The 17738-nt window shown below is 45.8% G+C and overlaps 1 protein-coding gene across 4 annotated transcripts in view; it reads right to left on the bottom strand.

Moving 5' to 3' along the window:
• Window positions 1-17738, bottom strand: part of pdm3 (POU-domain protein pdm3) — a 201238-nt gene that overhangs the window by 4327 nt on the left and 179173 nt on the right. For 2 of the 4 annotated variants that reach the window (XM_076374313.1, XM_076374324.1), the window contains exons 6-12: window positions 17331-17504; window positions 16487-16767; window positions 14795-15014; window positions 12231-12411; window positions 11011-11067; window positions 9454-9537; window positions 100-236 (exon numbers count right to left, since the gene is read on the bottom strand). In XM_076374313.1, the coding sequence (XP_076230428.1) occupies window positions 100-236; window positions 9454-9537; window positions 11011-11067; window positions 12231-12411; window positions 14795-15014; window positions 16487-16767; window positions 17331-17504 (1134 nt within the window). The remainder of the gene's footprint in view (window positions 1-99; window positions 237-9453; window positions 9538-11010; window positions 11068-12230; window positions 12412-14794; window positions 15015-16486; window positions 16768-17330; window positions 17505-17738) is intronic. The other 2 variants (XM_076374318.1, XM_076374317.1) reach the window with 2 other exon arrangements.

Here is a 17738-nt window from a genome sequence, read left to right as displayed (position 1 = left end):
TCGTTCAAGGTATTGATATTTCTTTGATATTCTACAACTGTCGCAACCAGATTTCGAACACGTCAACCATTCAACTAAATAATTAACCAAGAAACTCACCAGTCGGATGAGTATTCATCTTGAAATAGCCGATCAGTACCTCCAAAGCCTGCGGCGTGAACGAAGTTCGCCGCTTCCGCTTCTTGGTCGGCTCCACCCCGACAAAATCCGTCAGATGATTCCCCCCGCTCTTATACCTGAAAACAAACACTCACTTCACTCTCGATCCCCACAAAAATCCACCGTTTACCAACGGATCCGTTGAAAAATCAAAAAAAGAAAAAAAGAAAGAAAGAACCAACGAAACACTCTATCAAGAAAAACGAAAAGAAAGAAAACTTCGAAAGACAAACAAGGACCGCCCAAGGGAAGCGTTCGTCGGAATTTAATCAGACTAGAAACACAATATTTTAACGAACTAGAATATCGTTGACAGTGTCGATTGTGTCGATCCGTTCGTCCCCAACCCCCTTTCAAACCCCACCCCCTCTACCCAGCCGAAAAACAAAAATCCCGGACGCTACCGGCGGACTTCGTCACGGAAATTCAATTTCCATTTGACGCCGCGCGCAAATATCCGGCGATCGTGCTCTAATCAAATATTAAAACAAAACAGGAGAACGGGCCCCCGGTCTGTTAACTCGGCAAACTTTCTCCGCGTCAAAGCGCCGTGAAACCGGAAGCGGCATCGTAAACAGTCGCCGGGCAGTTCGTACGCGGTCGTTCCTCCATCCTCGATCCGCTTCCGTCCCGCCGGTTTTCTCGGTTGCGCCCCCGACGGTACGCGGAAAACACGCGAAAAACTAGCGGCGAAGGTGGAAGATCGAGCCCCGGAGGTCGGGAATAAAATGATGGCGAAACGGAGCGTCGCCGTTCTCCGCGAAACATTTGTCCCGGTGAGTGATCGGCCGGCGAACTTTCGGTGCTGCGCGCCGGTGTCGGGCGAGAGCGGCAAATGAAATTAGCGATCGAAGCGTCGCGGCGGGTTCGAAAAAAGCTCGTGACCGTAAACAGGAGAACTTCCGCCGGGATATCGCGAGTAAACGAGCCGAGGGGCGGGGGGTGCGCGCGTAGGGTCGTCGCGGCGGCTGCTCGCCGCCTCTCTTTCTCGCGCGCTATCAATTTTTTCCCTCTCCGTCCCGCCTGGTCCGGTGCCGCTGCGGGATTTATGTTTTTAATTTAACTCCGTATGACCAACTGTCGAGCCCCGCCGAAAAAAGTGCGGGCCGAGCCATTAGCATCGCGCGGTGATATTTCGTCGAATCCGCGAAAACAATATGCTAATGGAGAACCGTGCGGGAGCGCGAAGAACCGGCGGCTCTCTCGGGGTTGGGCTCGCGCACGGCTAGAGAAGTGGCAGCCGGAAAAACGACGGGGGGCTGCGTCGACTACGGTTCAACGTTCCCTGTTGGACATGCGTTCTAGGGTTGTTCGAAACGGTGACTGACTGTCGGTAAGCCGATTCGGTTGATTATTGACGGGGTTCGTTGAACGGCGCAGCTTCGTTTAAGAATGAGCTGATTTTTGGGAACTCGCCGGTGGATGGATTTGGGTTTCTGTAGAAGACGGTAGCGGTGTTGAGAATTTTGGGAAGTTTAATGGGATTCGGTAGTTGTAGTTTGATTGGTCAGATCAGTTTTTTTATTGGTTTCTTGGGTGTAATTCGTGAGTGGAGGGAATTGCGTGAATGTGAAATGATTTGGTACTGTTGGATGTATGAATGTTGGTGGTATGATTGAAATGTTAGGAGACGCAGAATGAGACAAAAATTTGGTGTGTATTTAGGAGGATTTTTCTAATTGAGAGGAAAGTAGAGAATTGATCGATCATTGTTATTGTTTCATATCATATGAGTCACTTTGTAGTAAGTTAATTAGCGGATGTTTGGCAAGAATAACGAGGAAGCGGGGCGTGTTTATTAAATTGATAGAAAAAGCTTGTTAGCGACTTCTGTGTTGCTTCACGTTGACAGAATGTAATTAAAATTAACCGTATGCCGTTACACCTTTCCCGTAGGTTTAATTTTTAATTAAGATCGTTTATTAATTGCCACTCCCTCGTCCATTCTAAAGATTGATTAAATTTAAAGTGCGGCCTATAAACTGTCATTTAAAGACTGCGATACGCTGCAGCCTTTAATAACACCGAAGCACCACTTTATTTTCGCTTGATCACCAAATTACCGACAACAATATCAAATAAAACAACAGCAAGAATCAATCTCCGTAAAATCCTCGAGAACACATTCTACTATACCCGCTACTTCGCTTACGATAAATATTCAAAAAAATTTAACGATACACATTAATCCAAGGTACAGAGCAAACCGAATTACACAAAATCCATTCCCAAATGTCCCTAATTCGAAAGCTCCTTCGCGATCTTACCACAAACTTCTCGCCGCCTGATTGGATAGAATCAACTCGCTACTTAATAAACTTTCCGCCCCGATGCGAATAAATTTCCCCGACAACCCACGGAAACGAATCAAAATCCCGAACCGCCCAGCAGCCGGCGAATTACAATATAAATTCGCGTCGATTAACGAATCGCGGCCTGACGAATGTACCAGGAGGCGGGGAGGGCGCTCGAGAAACGGCGGCTGCCGCGGCGGGCCGTGAAACGCGCGCCGGCCGTCTCGGAAGCGATTATAAATACCATGATTGCCACTTTTGTGCCAATTTACCACGGACGCGCTTTCAATGATCTTAATAAACCGTCTACTTAAAAAGGAAACGCTATTATCGTGCCGCTCGTTCCCCGCGCAGGTAAGAAAAGTGGTCGACGCCGTCGACGACGACGACGACGACGACGACGGTTGATAGGGGGAGGTGGAAACGGGACGCGTGGAGGGTTAGCTCGAGCACCGCGATGCACACGCATAGGTGAGAAGCCGAACGGAAAGAGAGAGCCGGGAACGCCGGGCGACGAACAAAGACGCCGCTAAACGTGTTCGCGGGGATTAATCCGCGGAGTTTGCACGCCGCCGAGAGGAACAGAGAAGATAAATACGGGGAGAGGAATTGAACGTCTCTCGAGAGAAGGGAAAGCTTCTAATTCACGCATGTAAAAACGAAAGAAAGGAGGAAGAGTGCTACAGCACACATGATTGTGCACTTTAAAGTTTTCGCTGCTCGTCCGCCGCGAATGTAGGAGTTGATTAAATAGTCGCCAACTGGGAGATGGGGAGATGGTTAACAGGGTGTTGGAAATTAGAGCGGAGCTGTTTCTTTTGGAAACTCGCTTTCCGCGGAGGTAAGCTGAAGCGGAATTTTGTAAGTTTGATATCGATAGATTACGCGTTGTTCTCGGATATAAGGAATTTTGGATTGATAAGTTTGCGGTTTTATGGAAATGGTTAGTTAGTTGGTTGATCTGTTTATTCGGGGATTTATGTTGGATTTATAGGAGTATACAGTTATTGTAATTTTGAATTTTCGACGACTCCACTGTGAACATTTTGGAAATGTTTGATGTGACTAATCAGTTTTTGGTGTACTATGAAAATTCTGGTTAAAGGAGAATTAGTTATTTCTATGATTAGAAGCTTCTGATACACAGAAATGACGACTTGCTACATAGTACGTTTGTCGGATATAATAGCCAATTATGAGACACAAGTGACGTTGAAGGCTCGCAGAATTATCCGGCGCCCTGAATACGTAAAAAACGAAACGCCCGAGTGTTTCACCGTTGATTCAGAGACAAAACTGGATTGGATACGCCGAAAGCGCGCTTAGTCACTCACCCGGCCGCGGCCGGCTCGTTTCGTCAGACCGGCCGCAACTATTTCCTCTAAATCCCTCGCGGGATCAACGGAATAAATCAGCTAATCGAATATTTATTAGAAACTCCACGCTGGGGTCTTGTCGTGGCCACGTATGGGTTTCTCGGCAGCGGGAAAAGGAAGAGGCGAGGAAGGAAAGAGAAAGGTGAGAACACTCGGAGAAAGAGTCCGGACAAAACGAATAAGCAAGCAGCAAAAACGAAAACGCCACGGAAACAGCGAAAGAAAATGAGATACCTGCTCCAGTGACTCACAATTGAGCTCATTAATCTCACAAGACTCTACGAACACAATGTTCTTTCCATAGGCGTACATTTAACATATACAAAACGCTACCAGAAAATAACGCACTAAACCAAAAATTGATTCTATCAAGAGTCAATGCGGTTAAGTCAATTTTTTTTTCATGGAAAACAATATTCTTTAGTTATTAAAGCATCCACTCGTTTCTCCGTTTTTTTTAGGTCAGAAAGTCTCTCTGTACCTTCTAAATATATCACATTACAATCTCAAAAGCCAAAACATTCACAATCCCTGTCTCCTAAACATAACCTCATTTCCGAGCGACGCGATTCACTCTAACTGTCCAACGCCTGATCCCGAAACACATCGAAACCTAACAGTAGCAACGTCCGTGCCATTTCTTAATTAAAACAATCCCCTCTCGAAATTCCCCGACAAAACCATCCGAAAGCTCTCAATCGCCTCGAACCACGAAGAGCGCCCGGAACACCCCCACCGAGCAGGCAAAACAGCGACACCGAAAAACCCCGATAAACAACGCGAAAAAGAAAACGGAGCGATGACAATTAAAACAACGAGCCGCGAAGGTACGAACGCTTCTTGCGCGGTTGATCGAGCTAAATCCAGAACGGGGAGAGAAAGAGTAGAAAGGGTGATCCAGCGGCGTGGGTGTAGCAGGGAATCGCTGGTATTATCGTTCGCGAGCGCGGGGCGCGAACGAGTCCGAAGAAGCGAGCGAGGGGACGAGCGTTCGAGAGGGGAACGGAGAAAGAGCAGACGTATCCCGTAGGAAGAGGCGAAGAAAACGGCACGGGAATCGAGGCGACGCTGCGCTGCGTTCCGTTTCGCTCCGTTCGAGAGGGGAGTTTGGCCGCGCACCGGATGGAGGGGCTCGAGGGGCGGAGGGAGGGGCGAGCGTGAGCGCGAGCGAGCGAGCGCGCGCGCGGGCAGGGGAGGCACATCAGAAACCTGATTTTAATTAGTCCACAGTTTAATTACTCGGCAGATAAATCGTGCACGTGCACCGCATAAACTAGCCGCTTTCATTTTTCCCGGACGCGGCCGGCACGGTCGCGCTTAGCTCTACGCCGCGAGAATGCGGGATGGGTCATTGTTGCGCTCCGGTCCGCTCGCGGAAAGAGAAATGACCGCGCTTAACCGTCATCGAGCGCCGCGTATAATAGTCAGTCGGTTTACGCGGCCGATGCCGCCGCGGTAATCCTTTCACGTCGGGGATTCTCCTTCGGGCGTCGTCGGGACGTTTCATTGAAACCGGCATTTTTTATGGGGTACAGGCGATCGCCGGTGGACGGGGTGGAGGATTGATTGAAGGATCGTCGGCGGATGTGTTGGATGTTGGTTTCTTTGGCTCGAGCTTCTTTGTTCCGTTTTTCGATCGACGAGTGTCGGTTTTTGTGATTTGTCTGTTGTTTTCGGGCGGTTTTAATCGATGTTCGATTGTAATTGAATTTTGGGATGGGGTTAATCGGTGGGGTTTGGTTGTTTGATGGTTTGGGTTTCGAGGTTTCTGGGATTGACGAGGATATGGGAGTTTGAGAATTTTTTATTGTGTTGTGGGTCTGTTTTGGGAGTTGCAAGATGTTAATAGCTAGTTTTGTCGACGGCTATGGCAATTAGAGTCGGTAAAGGATGGGAATAAAGAGTTTTAAACAACACGGTCTGATGGTTTCTTTTGATGTTATTTGTTTGAGTGGGTGCACATTTTTGTGGAGCACAATGATTCATCAGCGGAAGCTTGTTCATCGGGTCTCAGTAGGTAGAGTGTTAAGTAGTTGACTGGGTGCTTGTTTTATTCATGAAATAGTTCACGCTGAGAGAAATGGAATGGTGAAAATGTTAACTTGATAACGGAAGGAATTCTTTTTTCCTGGATGCATTCGGAGGTCGTTAATTTTATCCGCGGGGAAGAATGTTGCGTGTTAAGGGGTTAAGATTTTCATGACTCCGAGCCGTAAAATTATTCGCTATCAACGCGAGCGTGTCTTTTCAATCTTTCTAATTACTATTACAACTAAGATTGTCGAGATTTTTCCGTGAAATCGCGGCTTTCACTCGGAGGTCTCGACAATAATAATTGCCCCGTAGATATGTTTATGAACATATAGCAATATCTGACCTACAAATCGCCGCGAAATAAAGGTTTTAATTAAGTTTACCGTATAATAGAAGCGGAATCGAAACTCTGGAAAATCAAATTGAATTGCAGTTAACATTCTATTCCGTAAATCAGTAATTAAAATTACGAATTTGTATAGACACCTGTGGTATAATAGTAACCGTGAAAAAGAAGAAAATGATAATGGCTACTTAACCCAGCAACAATCGCTTCCGTGTTATAATCTGTACAAGTCGTATCAAAAGTGATGGTCACTCCTCTCATAATACAATCGTGGTCTAACGTATATCTAGTAAATAACAAATATCAACTACATAATAAACATCGGTCACCATTGCCAAAATTTAGAAAAAAATCTATAATTCAAAACCACTCTCAATATTCAAAATAAACATGCAACTCGTCCTACCTAAACGCATTCCATCCAACAATAAAAAATCAGAACAACCGAAACCCATTTACCGAAGAAACCATCCCAATATTAATTTCCGTTCGCAAGAAGCGAAGCAAGTGAAACAAGAAAAATCCAAAAACATCGACAAAACTCCAGGAAACAATCATTCCACGTTACAATCATCGCGCGCAGAGTTTTCCAAACCAGTAACACCGACGCGTTAATAAATTCTCAACGAAACGGGCGGACGGGCGGCGGCGGCCCGACATTTGTCAAATATTCCTACGATATTGTTTTCGACGCGCCGGACAAAGAAGAAAGAGAGAGAGAAAACTTTCACCGGTTATGGAGGCCGACGCGTTATCAGTAACGAAATCATTGAAACAGGAACGTAACCGGCAATAATATTGCCGCTCGATGATACCGCGCCGCGCCGAAGGTGTTAATGTACAGTCAACAAATCATTTTGTTCGTTTTCGGAAAATCTGTTGATGGTACGCGGCGGGAATGCGGAATGGGTCATTGTTGCCGGCTCGGCCGCGGAAAGAGAAATGACCGCGTGCTCCTGTCATCGAATCATCCGGTTCACGGTCGAGATACGTGCCGCGTGCGCCGATACGCTACCCTATATACGTGCAGCCCTTGCATGTGTGCGCGCGTACACTTGTGTGCTGATACTGTACACGCGTGTCCACAGGTGTGCCGGTGTATATAGATATTTATTTATACATGTTTTTTCCATACATGGTTACATATTTTCCACGCTTTTGCCGGCAATAAAACGGCGCGGCGTCGCGTCGCTGCCGGTGAAATCGAAACCATAAACCGTGTTAGGCATCGGTGGCTCGTAAAATTTACACGATCCACGCTCTTAGATCGCGCTACCAATTAAACGGGGATCGTTTAGCCGTACAAATATAAATCTGAATACATAACTAATTGGCAATCGCGGCGATAAACGGGGATTCCTGTGTCTCGCGCCGGAGAAAATCGTTCCGCGGACAGTGTGTGCGCGCGCGCGAGCGTGTGTGTCGTGCCGCGAGGACTTGAAAAAATTAGGAAATACCGGTGTTCTTAATATTCTTGTAAATATGATTAAGCAATTTTCTGAAATGAACGTACCCGTTTTTTCCCAAGGATGCGAACGGTGTAAGAGGATTTACATATTTCCCTGAGAGTATCTCAGTGAACTTTTTTTCAAGGAAACCTTTCAGCGATTTGGGAACCAGTTTTTCCTTCTAAAAGAACACCGCTGATTACTAATTTCACTTGTACGTATTTCCACCGACAAACTGAGGAAACCGAGCGCGAAAATAAACGGCATAATTTCTGACGTTGGTTCAATAAAATCCGAGGCAAATACAGAAGTCGTACTGCATTTTTTAAAGCTCCTGTTTTAGCAGGACAAACGAGATCTCTTACGAACGAACTTGATCGATCTTGTCGAACAATTAGTCACTGAACAAGTAACTGGTACAGTGTATATATATATAGAATAAAAAAGTGCGACATATATTGAGGTACTACCGTACTCCCTCGAAACCTCTAAAACAACTTCCCCGCATTCCCCCGACCAAAACAGTCACTAAAACCATGAAAAGAAATAATCTCTGAAATGAAATCTCTCAATCAACTAAACATCTATCGAGGTACTACCGTAGTCCCCCGGAAAATGCTGGGGGGAAAAACAACCTTTCATCCTTCAAACTCCATTTTTCCGCTGCCATCGGCACGCACACGTGCGTTTATCAGCAACAACCGTCGGTGAAAAAAATCCCTGTGAATCCCTGGGAGCAGCCCAATAAATCGGAGCGTTTTTGCGCGAGAGAGCGAGCGAGCGAGCTAGCGAGCGAGTGCGTATCGTTCGTTATGAGGCAACCGGTATCAGTCGAACCGAGGCCGAGGATGAATCAAAGTTTGAGTTTCGCTAATTACAGATCCCGATACAGACCCGGCTGTTCGGAGAAAATTGAATGGCGCCGGTGTGCGTGTGTCGGTGAACGGACGCAGAAACCGATACCCCGAAGGTGGAAGCCGATAGGCGACTTCTTTCGCGACACGAAACGAAACCGGCGGCTGCGGCGGCGGCGGCTGCGGCAACGGCGGCGGCTGTAAGCGGCGCGAGCACGACCGCCGCCATTCCGGTAACGGTTTCCCCCATTCTAATTAACATTCCGCGTATTTATTAGACGCGGATCTGCAATTAATCAGGTGGATTCAATTAGCGAATTACCAATTAGCACGCACGCGTTCACACGGTCTCGGACACCGCTTGAGATCCTGTTCGACGATTGCGGGATATAATCTTGAGGCACGATACGAGCCGTTAGAAAACGATCTCGGACTAAATTTGAAGATTTCCGTCGGTGGTTTCGGACTTGTCTTTGTCGCGCAGACTAGCGTGTCGAGTGGGCGCGAGATGATTTTATGGAAAAATCGGGAAGGGATCGTTGTTCGGAAGCATCGTGCAAGTTGGTGTTGCGTGTTGCGAGAGTACTTGTATCCTAGTTGTAATTGGATGCGTAGTGAATTTTGAAATTTGATTTTAGTGAAACTTGAGCGGCATGATAGAATTTTGTTCTTTTGGTTTTGTGTTGTCTTTGTAAAGAGATGTTTTATAGGTGTGTGATGTATTGTTCTATTGCAAGTCTTGTAATTTAATCGATAAGGTTTATTGAAGGTAAATAAGGAATTGTTAAGTTATCTGATGGTAGTCGGAGTTTTCTTGAATGAGGTGTTTCGTTGTAGTTTCATTTGATTCGGATCGCATCATCGAACACTGACGATATTCTCGAACGAGATTGAATAAAACCAAAGTGCAATTAATAGTAATGAAAGGAAATTATTACTCACATCTCTTGAGCCTTTTGCATCCACTTCTCGAGGACCGGTTTTATTTTTTGCGCGCTCTTTGGCGTGATGTCCAACTTTTCGAATCTAGAGCCAACAACAACTTATGATTCTTGGTCGTCGGAGTTGCGTGGAAATGTCGAACTCGTGGAAAAAGGAAAAGATCTCACGACAAACGCGTAAAGACGTTCGCGAACGTCGCTCAAACATTGAGAAACTTCTGACTAACGATCTTTATTTTACATTCATCGTTATATTACTACATTCTATTTAAGCCACGACTGCATTAGTAGCACAAACAAGAATTCTCCCATTTGATCATCTGCGTCATGAAATCGCCGATCAAGAAAGCAATACGTCTGCAAAAATTTCATTACGGAAGACAATCCCACGAAAGTATGCAGTCATTACACTTCCCATCAATCGAATTCAACGAATATCAAAGAGCGTCTATTCAATACTCGCATTTCGAAATAATTATTACCCATAAACTGCCACCACGTTTTCCAATAGTTACACGATTCTATCCACAGGCATCAATCAATAATACATTTAATCGATTCGACAGACTCGCCCATTTAAAATTTCAATAGTAAAGTGTTCCGAGCCCTTCAGAAAACACCAGAAGAACAGTAGCAAATGTATGTACCGCGTGAAGGGGCGTCCGCGAACCAAACAGACGCGACGCACATTCAAACGACGGAGCATGGCAGCTTACGGTATCGAGCAACGTTCGTCTTTACGTTTTTGTTCTTGACTAAAGGAGCACTAAGAGGCATGCATTGACTCAAAAAACAGGACATTGACAATGCGTGCATGCTTAAAGGTTTTTGGTGATGCCGTGTATGATGTTGCTAACGCGCTTCGACAGCCGAGACTCTTACACCTAAAGAGCCCGTGTAAGGGGAAGGTACGTATCGACAACGATCGCGCGAGCACGCCGAACGCTCTCGACGGACGTCGTGGACGTCGTGTTCGTGTTCTCCTTATCTTTTTTTTTTTTTCGTTTCTTTTTCACGCGTTGGCGACATCATGCCCGAGTTTGCCAATGCCCTGGCTCGAAGTGATTAGCTCGTCACGAACTTCGAAAATACAGTGCTCCTTTCTCTTTTCCAAAAACGGAGTTAAGGAATCGGCGGGATCGCTTGCAGCTATACCCAAATATGCCCCGGTCATTAATCGGTTGTTAGCGGACTTAATTAACGGGCGAGAGGGGGGGATATCGCAAAGGATATCGAAAAAGCGAAACGGATCGACGGACGACTGGCTGGAAAGACAATATAGAGTAAACCGAAGATTAAAGGTACGAAAGCTCCCCTTAACGTCGATGGAACGGAGGAAGGTAAATTCGAGAGAAGATCGATCGATCGTCGACTCCCCCTTTGCGAATCGGCGAACCGTTGTGTTCGCCGTATTGGTTCAACGACGCGAGCCGCGCGAATGATCAACAATGTGTCTCGGACTCGCATGCTTGGGTATAACTGCCGTTCCGCCGGAGAGGATTTGACAAAAGTTTCTCGATTCTTTAGGTAAATTAAGTAGCATGAGGGGTGAACGTACGTTACTTGCTGCTGAGAGGCAATCTGCGAGGCAGCATACATCTGGGTAGCCAGGGCACTGGGGAACAATCACCAATGCTTATATTAGTCGTTACGATAAGAACTCGAAGGATGCGGGAACAGCATGTTTCCGGCGTTCACGCGGTGGTTCCTTCTTTTTTCTGCAGTTTCTTTTTTCTCTAGTTTCTTTTTTTTTCTTTTTTTTTCTTTTTCGTTCCGACGTGGAAGAGAAGAGAAGCGTGCGGACACTTGAACACACCGGTACGGCGGAAACTGTGCTTCGGCAACATTTAAGAGAAACATCTTTGTTCTGTCCATGGAGTAACCAATGTGGCGGGTTGACACATTTCTCGATAAACACGATCGCGTTAAAGGATTCCAGTGACTTTTGCTCTGAACATAGCGAATACAGTATTCCCTCTCCGTGGAAGTGTGTTAGGAAATAATCGTCGTACTGTCGACACGCTGTTAACGAGCAACGGACGCGATACCGAAACAGCTCGACGGATAGTTGACTTTGCTGTCCTTCTTCCGATTCGTTCATCGCTATCCCCTGCACTCGCCGTTGACACAACTGGAGCAAGCCCCGCCCACTGTCTGTGAATTCGATGATGTGGCGGGGATAGCGATGAGATTACAACGAAATCGAGGAAAATTAATCAGCTGGAGGGAATACTGTACAATTCCGAGAGTACTAGTTTTCTCAGCTTAGACAAAATTGGACACAAGTATGCTCTAAACGTAAACAGCGTATGTCAGTGAAATAGAATGGAACATAGAGATCGAACCGAATACTCTGATCGAGAACAACTGAATCGTTTATAAGAAAATGCAACACAGGGATTTGTCAATTTAATCGTTCTCGTGTTTCGTAAACGGTACACGCGAAACGTACGTCAGAAAAAGTGTTCTCTAAAGTCGTTCGTTGAAGCCGACTCCGTCAAGTGGAATTAACAGAATTTGAAAAACCGACGGAGGAAACAGTAATGATGTTCTTCCCTGAAGATGATCGTTATACATTCGTGGTCCAGAGATGTACAGTTTTGGCTGACAGACCTTTTCCACGGCATTTCCAGTGACCTGGCACACTACGTCGTAGACTATCGCGTTACGTTATTCCTCCCATTTATCTTTTTCCTTTCATAACTTTGGGCTCTCATCCGCGACGTCCGTTGGATTTTGCGAGATAAAGGACACGACAAACTGTGCAGAGACACTCACCTGCATATGGCACTTTGGCTGTAAGCCGGCCCCTCGGTCACGCTTAGGGCCTGACCCACCTGGGTCTGCGTCAGACCCATCGACATTCTGTGGAGCTTGAATATCTTCGCGAACTCCTTAATCTCGTCCAGATTGTAGCCGTTCACTATGTTGCTCGTGGCTTCGTTGATAGTCGGCTGGTCTGTAATCGAAATCGAGAGGTATGACGCGTGAACCTTTCATCATCGAACACTGCGATCTATACTGGTCTCTTCTATATTTCCTAATCACACAATAAAATCCACATATAGTGTATATATATACTTTTAAAATAACAAAATACTGCAATCCCAATTGCAACTGGCTCATTTGCGAACTCCAATCTAATAAGTTACAATTCGCAAGCACCCTTTGCCAAGAGTTATAATGGAACTCCAGATACTTACATACTTGCATTCTTATAAAATACAAAATCAAAGCTATAATATCTATGATTTAAAAAATACATCCATTTCATATACATTGAGTATATTCATTCTACGCAAAAGCTTCGATGAGTATACAGCACTCCTCATCTTCGGTCAACAGGTTAAGCAACGCGACAGAATGGCATTTCCCAGCGCGAAAAGAGAAACAGGAGCACGGCCGGCGTGGATCACGAATAGTCTAAACAAGTCCGCGAAAGAATTAGAGCCGAGTCACAATCGATCCGCGCAGGTATGCTCCGAAGCTCTCGCGGGAAGCTGCCTAATGACATCAGGCGGCTTCGTTAAAGCAGCTTGAGCTACACCGATTTCTCTCGTAAATCTGTCACCCCGAATGTATACGCGCGCAATAGAGGTGGCCACATGCCCCGCAATCGCGACCAGTCCGTCGGGTTTCTGCGCCGAGCAATAAACTGCAAATCCTTCTTCCGCGGCGCGCGCAGTTTCTGCGATCATTAATTTCCGATCGAACGCGGGCCGGTCGTCGTCGTTCCGCAAAAACTGCGACTCTCGGCTCGCTCGCCTAGGAGAGGCCCGCTTCGAGGAGCCCGACGATGATTCCATCGAATCGGAACATCGAAATGACGCAAGTTTGTCTCAGCGAAGAACATCCTGAAGTTTTGTTGGGAATTACGGCGATACCGAGGCACTGAGAAGACTTCAATGGAGATTTGGAAAACTTTTGCAGAAAGTACTCGATTATTTACGATTCGGTTGTGAACCTTCACGCGAAATGGCATTTAAGAAATGATTTATGAAGGTTCAAGGCGTATAGGAATTTAGATTTTGGCCATTCTTGATGTGTCGGCGTTGGAGTGAAAATTATTGCTCAACTCGAGGACTTGAAATTTGGGACCCTTTTCGCGATGTTCAAATTTTTGCAGAAAGTACTCGATTATTTACGATTCGATTGTGGACCTTCACGCGAAATGGCATTTAAGAAATGATTTATGAAGATTCAAGGAATTTAGATTTTGGCCATTCTTAATGTGTTGGCGTTGGAGTGAAAATTATTGCTCAACTCGAGGACTTGAAATTTGGGACCCTTTTCGCAACGTTCAAATGATTCACAGATTGAAGGTGAGTTTAATACATGTTCAAAGTAATTGTTTATCTAAGGGCAAAAAAATGCTGATTGTTTTTAATTAATAGTTTTTGGAAGATTCGATTTCCTGTTTTTAAAAGAAGTTTCAGAGAAAGGGAGACAAATGTGAAGGATTTAATAGTAAAGGCGCCGAGTTCGTTAGATTCTGGATACATCGATTATTCCATCGTCGAAGTGGCAATCGAAGGAACGAATGCGAATTATTAAAATTATTGTCTGCCGGCTGGAGGTTACGTGCCGCGTCGGTATCTTTATGGCTTCCCAGAAGGCAGCAAGGAACGATCTAATACATCGTAATGAGCCGAGCATTGTACGATATCCTATTAAAATTATTAAGCGCTTCATAGCGCCGCCGGAGCCTTGAACATTATTATTTATCGGCTTCGACCGTGCGTTAATTGTTAAATCAGCGGAGGAAGGAAGCGTGATTCGAGGCTGCCGGCTACGAAAAGTGGCTAATATTATAATGCGGCCGGGGAATGTATGCTTTCCGGCTGAATATTTTCTGACCGTGCATACACATCAGCGCGTTGCTTATAAAACTGCAAACACCGATTCGAAGTTCAAGAAACCCAAATATCAACGCCGCAGAGCTCAGATTCCCAAACGAACCAAACTTCGAAATCAATATTCACGAAACAAGATAAGCATAGCTCCTCCCGCTAAAATAAATCAAACCAAATATAAAAAGTCATCCCAGAAATCTCGTCCGAGACTAGCAGTTAAAACTAACCAGTTCATTTTCAATGAAATGCGTTTCGAATAAAATAAAGGTTCAACTGAATCCCCCAACGAACAAGGTATCAAACATGAAAAATTCAAGCCACAACGAAAAACAGAAATCGAGATATACCAAATAAAAACAAGCCTTCCAGACGAATCGTTCAAACGCAAACAAGCGTCGGAACAAACACCGACCGGGACGAACGTGAACCTCGCCGCGTAAACGTTTAAAAAGTAAACCGATACCCTCTGCAAAGAAAAATCAAGCTTACCGGGCGAATCCTTGAGCAGATCGTCTTCGTCCGTCTTGGGACTGTGCATGCTGCTGGGCGAGGCTATAACACCGCCGGTGTTACTGAGTCCGTGCGTCGTCGTGATGGTGATCTCGCCGTTGCTGGCTGCGAGTCGGTTCAACGCAGACGCCGCGGACACCACGGACTCGTTCAACGGCGACGACTGTTCCGGCCTCTCTCTGTGATGCTTCTCCGTCGGCTGCGAGGGACAACCGATGGTAGGTAACGGATTAGCAGCTGAGCAAGGAACGACAATGCTCCTCTTCCACGCCAATTATGCACTTAATAATGAGTCCCCGGATCCATCGTACCGATCCCCCCGCCCCGCTCGGCCCCTTTCGCGGATCGGGACGCTTTAAAGTCTAATTAGTGGAAGAAAACGTAGCCGCTGCGGAATACTTTCTTAACGAGATCGCTTGCTATCGGGAATTATTCCGGTTGTTCCGCTGATCTTGCGCCCGGTTTAGCTCCTCCGCCGTCACGGAGATCAACGTTTCTCCCCCCCCGTCCCCCGTGTATCGACGCTCGAGATCCCGTATTGTTACGGGACGAGGATCGGTGGAGGATGAAGCGACAATTGGGCACGGGCAAGAGGATATCGGTCGAGCAGGAGTGTCAGTTATTGACGGAAACCGAGGCAAATCAACATTCCTCGGGAGGGAAAAGAATCCTGTCTGGGACAGAATTCTGCCCGGCCGAAAGTAATAATCGAGGCAAACGAGGGAAACGCTCCGACTGCATTGATTGTCCTGCGAGCACGGTTTATTGGATGGAATAAGTGAAACGGGACCCGAGTTTAGATACTCCGCGGAACGATCGCTGGATCAAGAAGATGGAATTGGGTCGGGGAATCTGTGATTGGCCATCGGACGGTTTTAAATATCGGACGAACGTTGAGTCATGGCGAATTTTTGTTCGGAGATTATTCGCAAGTTTCGCTTGCGGTATGTGTTCATCGAGATCGTTGGAATTAACATTATTTCCGTATTTCTCGGGAATTGTTTACAGGATTGTACATAGAATATTTTTGTTAACTAATATTCTAATTGGTAATAAAATAATATAAACTGAAGATTCTTTTTTTGGTATCTATTCCTCGAAATCCTATTTCGTATCAATTAACATTATTCTCGTATTTCTGGAGAATAGATTAAGAGATTATACGTGGAATATTTTTGTAAACTAATATTCTAATTGGTAGCGATATAATATTACAAGCTAAATAAGATTTTTGTCAAAGATAATTACATTCGTTACGATAGAATTTCTAATGAAACTTCAATCATACAATTTTCACGTTCAGCGTGAATTTCGCGGAAAATGTTATTAAAAAGTCCTCTCGCGAACCAGCGAGTCAGAGGTACGAAATTAGAAACGAGTCAAAGTCTTGGAAGCCGGAGGGTTGAATACATCAGAGCTCAATTGTGGTTCCATTTTTAACGTGGCATCGTTCCGCCGCGCGAACGTTTCACACGATTACGTATTTATCGCTGATTAAATTATTAAACGGGATTTACTGTCGACATGGTGGTTCGTAATCCGATCACCCTGGCAACCAAGTTATACTTCATAACTGGAAACCGATGTCTTTTAAAGCCATCGCGTATCCTTCGTCCCGTACAATTAAATCGGGCAAAGCGTACAGTTTCTTTTTGTCGATCATCCACGTACCGTGTAGTGATTCAAGTGAGAGGTGTGCCGATGGCTATATTGCTGAGGCGACGTCGTCAGGAGCGGCTCCTGGGAGGCCTGAGCGGCCTGGACCGCTTGTGCAGCTTGTGCCGCCTGTGCCGCCTGTGCCGCCTGTGCCTGGGCCGCCTGCGCCGCCTGAAGCAACTGCTGCGGCTGTATCGCGTTCAGAAGTTGCTGGCTGGCCGAGCTGTTGCCCAGAAGGTGTGACAGCGCGGCTGGGTTTAGTCCTAGGCCCGGTGCTAAACTGGTACTTGTTGGTGCTGTGGCGGGGAGGAACAAAGAGCAAGATTTGTAATTGAGAGAATGATCATTTCCAAGTGATTAATACAAATCATAGTCTTTTCGTTAGTCTCGAGTGCCAGGAAACATTTTAAGAAGCCAGACAATGTTCAACTCGGATGCATGATTATAAAGAAAAACAGTCAATTTTGTATCTAAAGTACATGAAACATTTATACGATAATAAAAATACGTTAGGCTTCCATTACTAATAAAATCAAAAAGAAACTTCTCGGTGCTGCATGATTATATCGCTCCTTGTTACTCAAAGGGTTAACAAATACAATGTCACTTTAGTCGAATGATCTACTTCCTTTTAGTCTACTATAAAAATATCAAAATCTTAATTATTATCTATTGATCACAACAGATTTCATTGAAGAAGAAAAAATAGATTCCAGTCCTCTATTTATACCAAAACTATTGTTTCCAACGAAGTTAACAGCTCCAAGCATGTCCCCGGTTGACACGATCGAGAATAGATCGGAGACTTCCCAATCGAGGATCAATTACAGAGGTACATCACGGAACGTCTCAATCTTACCTGTGAAATCACCGTTGCTGGTCGGCGTGTTCAACATGGTCTGAGGCTGGGCGATCGACTGGAGGTTGGCCAGGGTCGTGGACACCACTTGGCCGTTGCTCAGCGCGAGGTTCACCATTTGATTGTTCGTGACATGGCTGACCGGGATGGTCAGTATGGTCTGCGTGGCGATTCCTGCGCGCGGGAAAGAAAAACCCGGCTGGATTAGAATCTAACGAAATAACGGCGACAAGGGGGAACGAGGCCGGCGTTGATAATTCTATCCCCTCGGGCCGGTCGTATGAACGTGTCTCGAATCAATAGATACTTCATTTCCATTATGAACATAGTCCACGCGTCGTTGATCCGGGAAGGGTAGTAAAGTTATCAGAGTCTCATAGAGGGATTATTAGGCAACCCATAGGGCAG

Source organism: Nomia melanderi, chromosome 1 (assembly GCF_051020985.1).
Source record: "Nomia melanderi isolate GNS246 chromosome 1, iyNomMela1, whole genome shotgun sequence".
NCBI lineage: Eukaryota > Metazoa > Arthropoda > Insecta > Hymenoptera > Halictidae > Nomia > Nomia melanderi.
The sequence above is the reverse complement of the archived record's forward strand: the minus strand, read 5'-3'. Positions and strand labels throughout refer to the sequence as shown.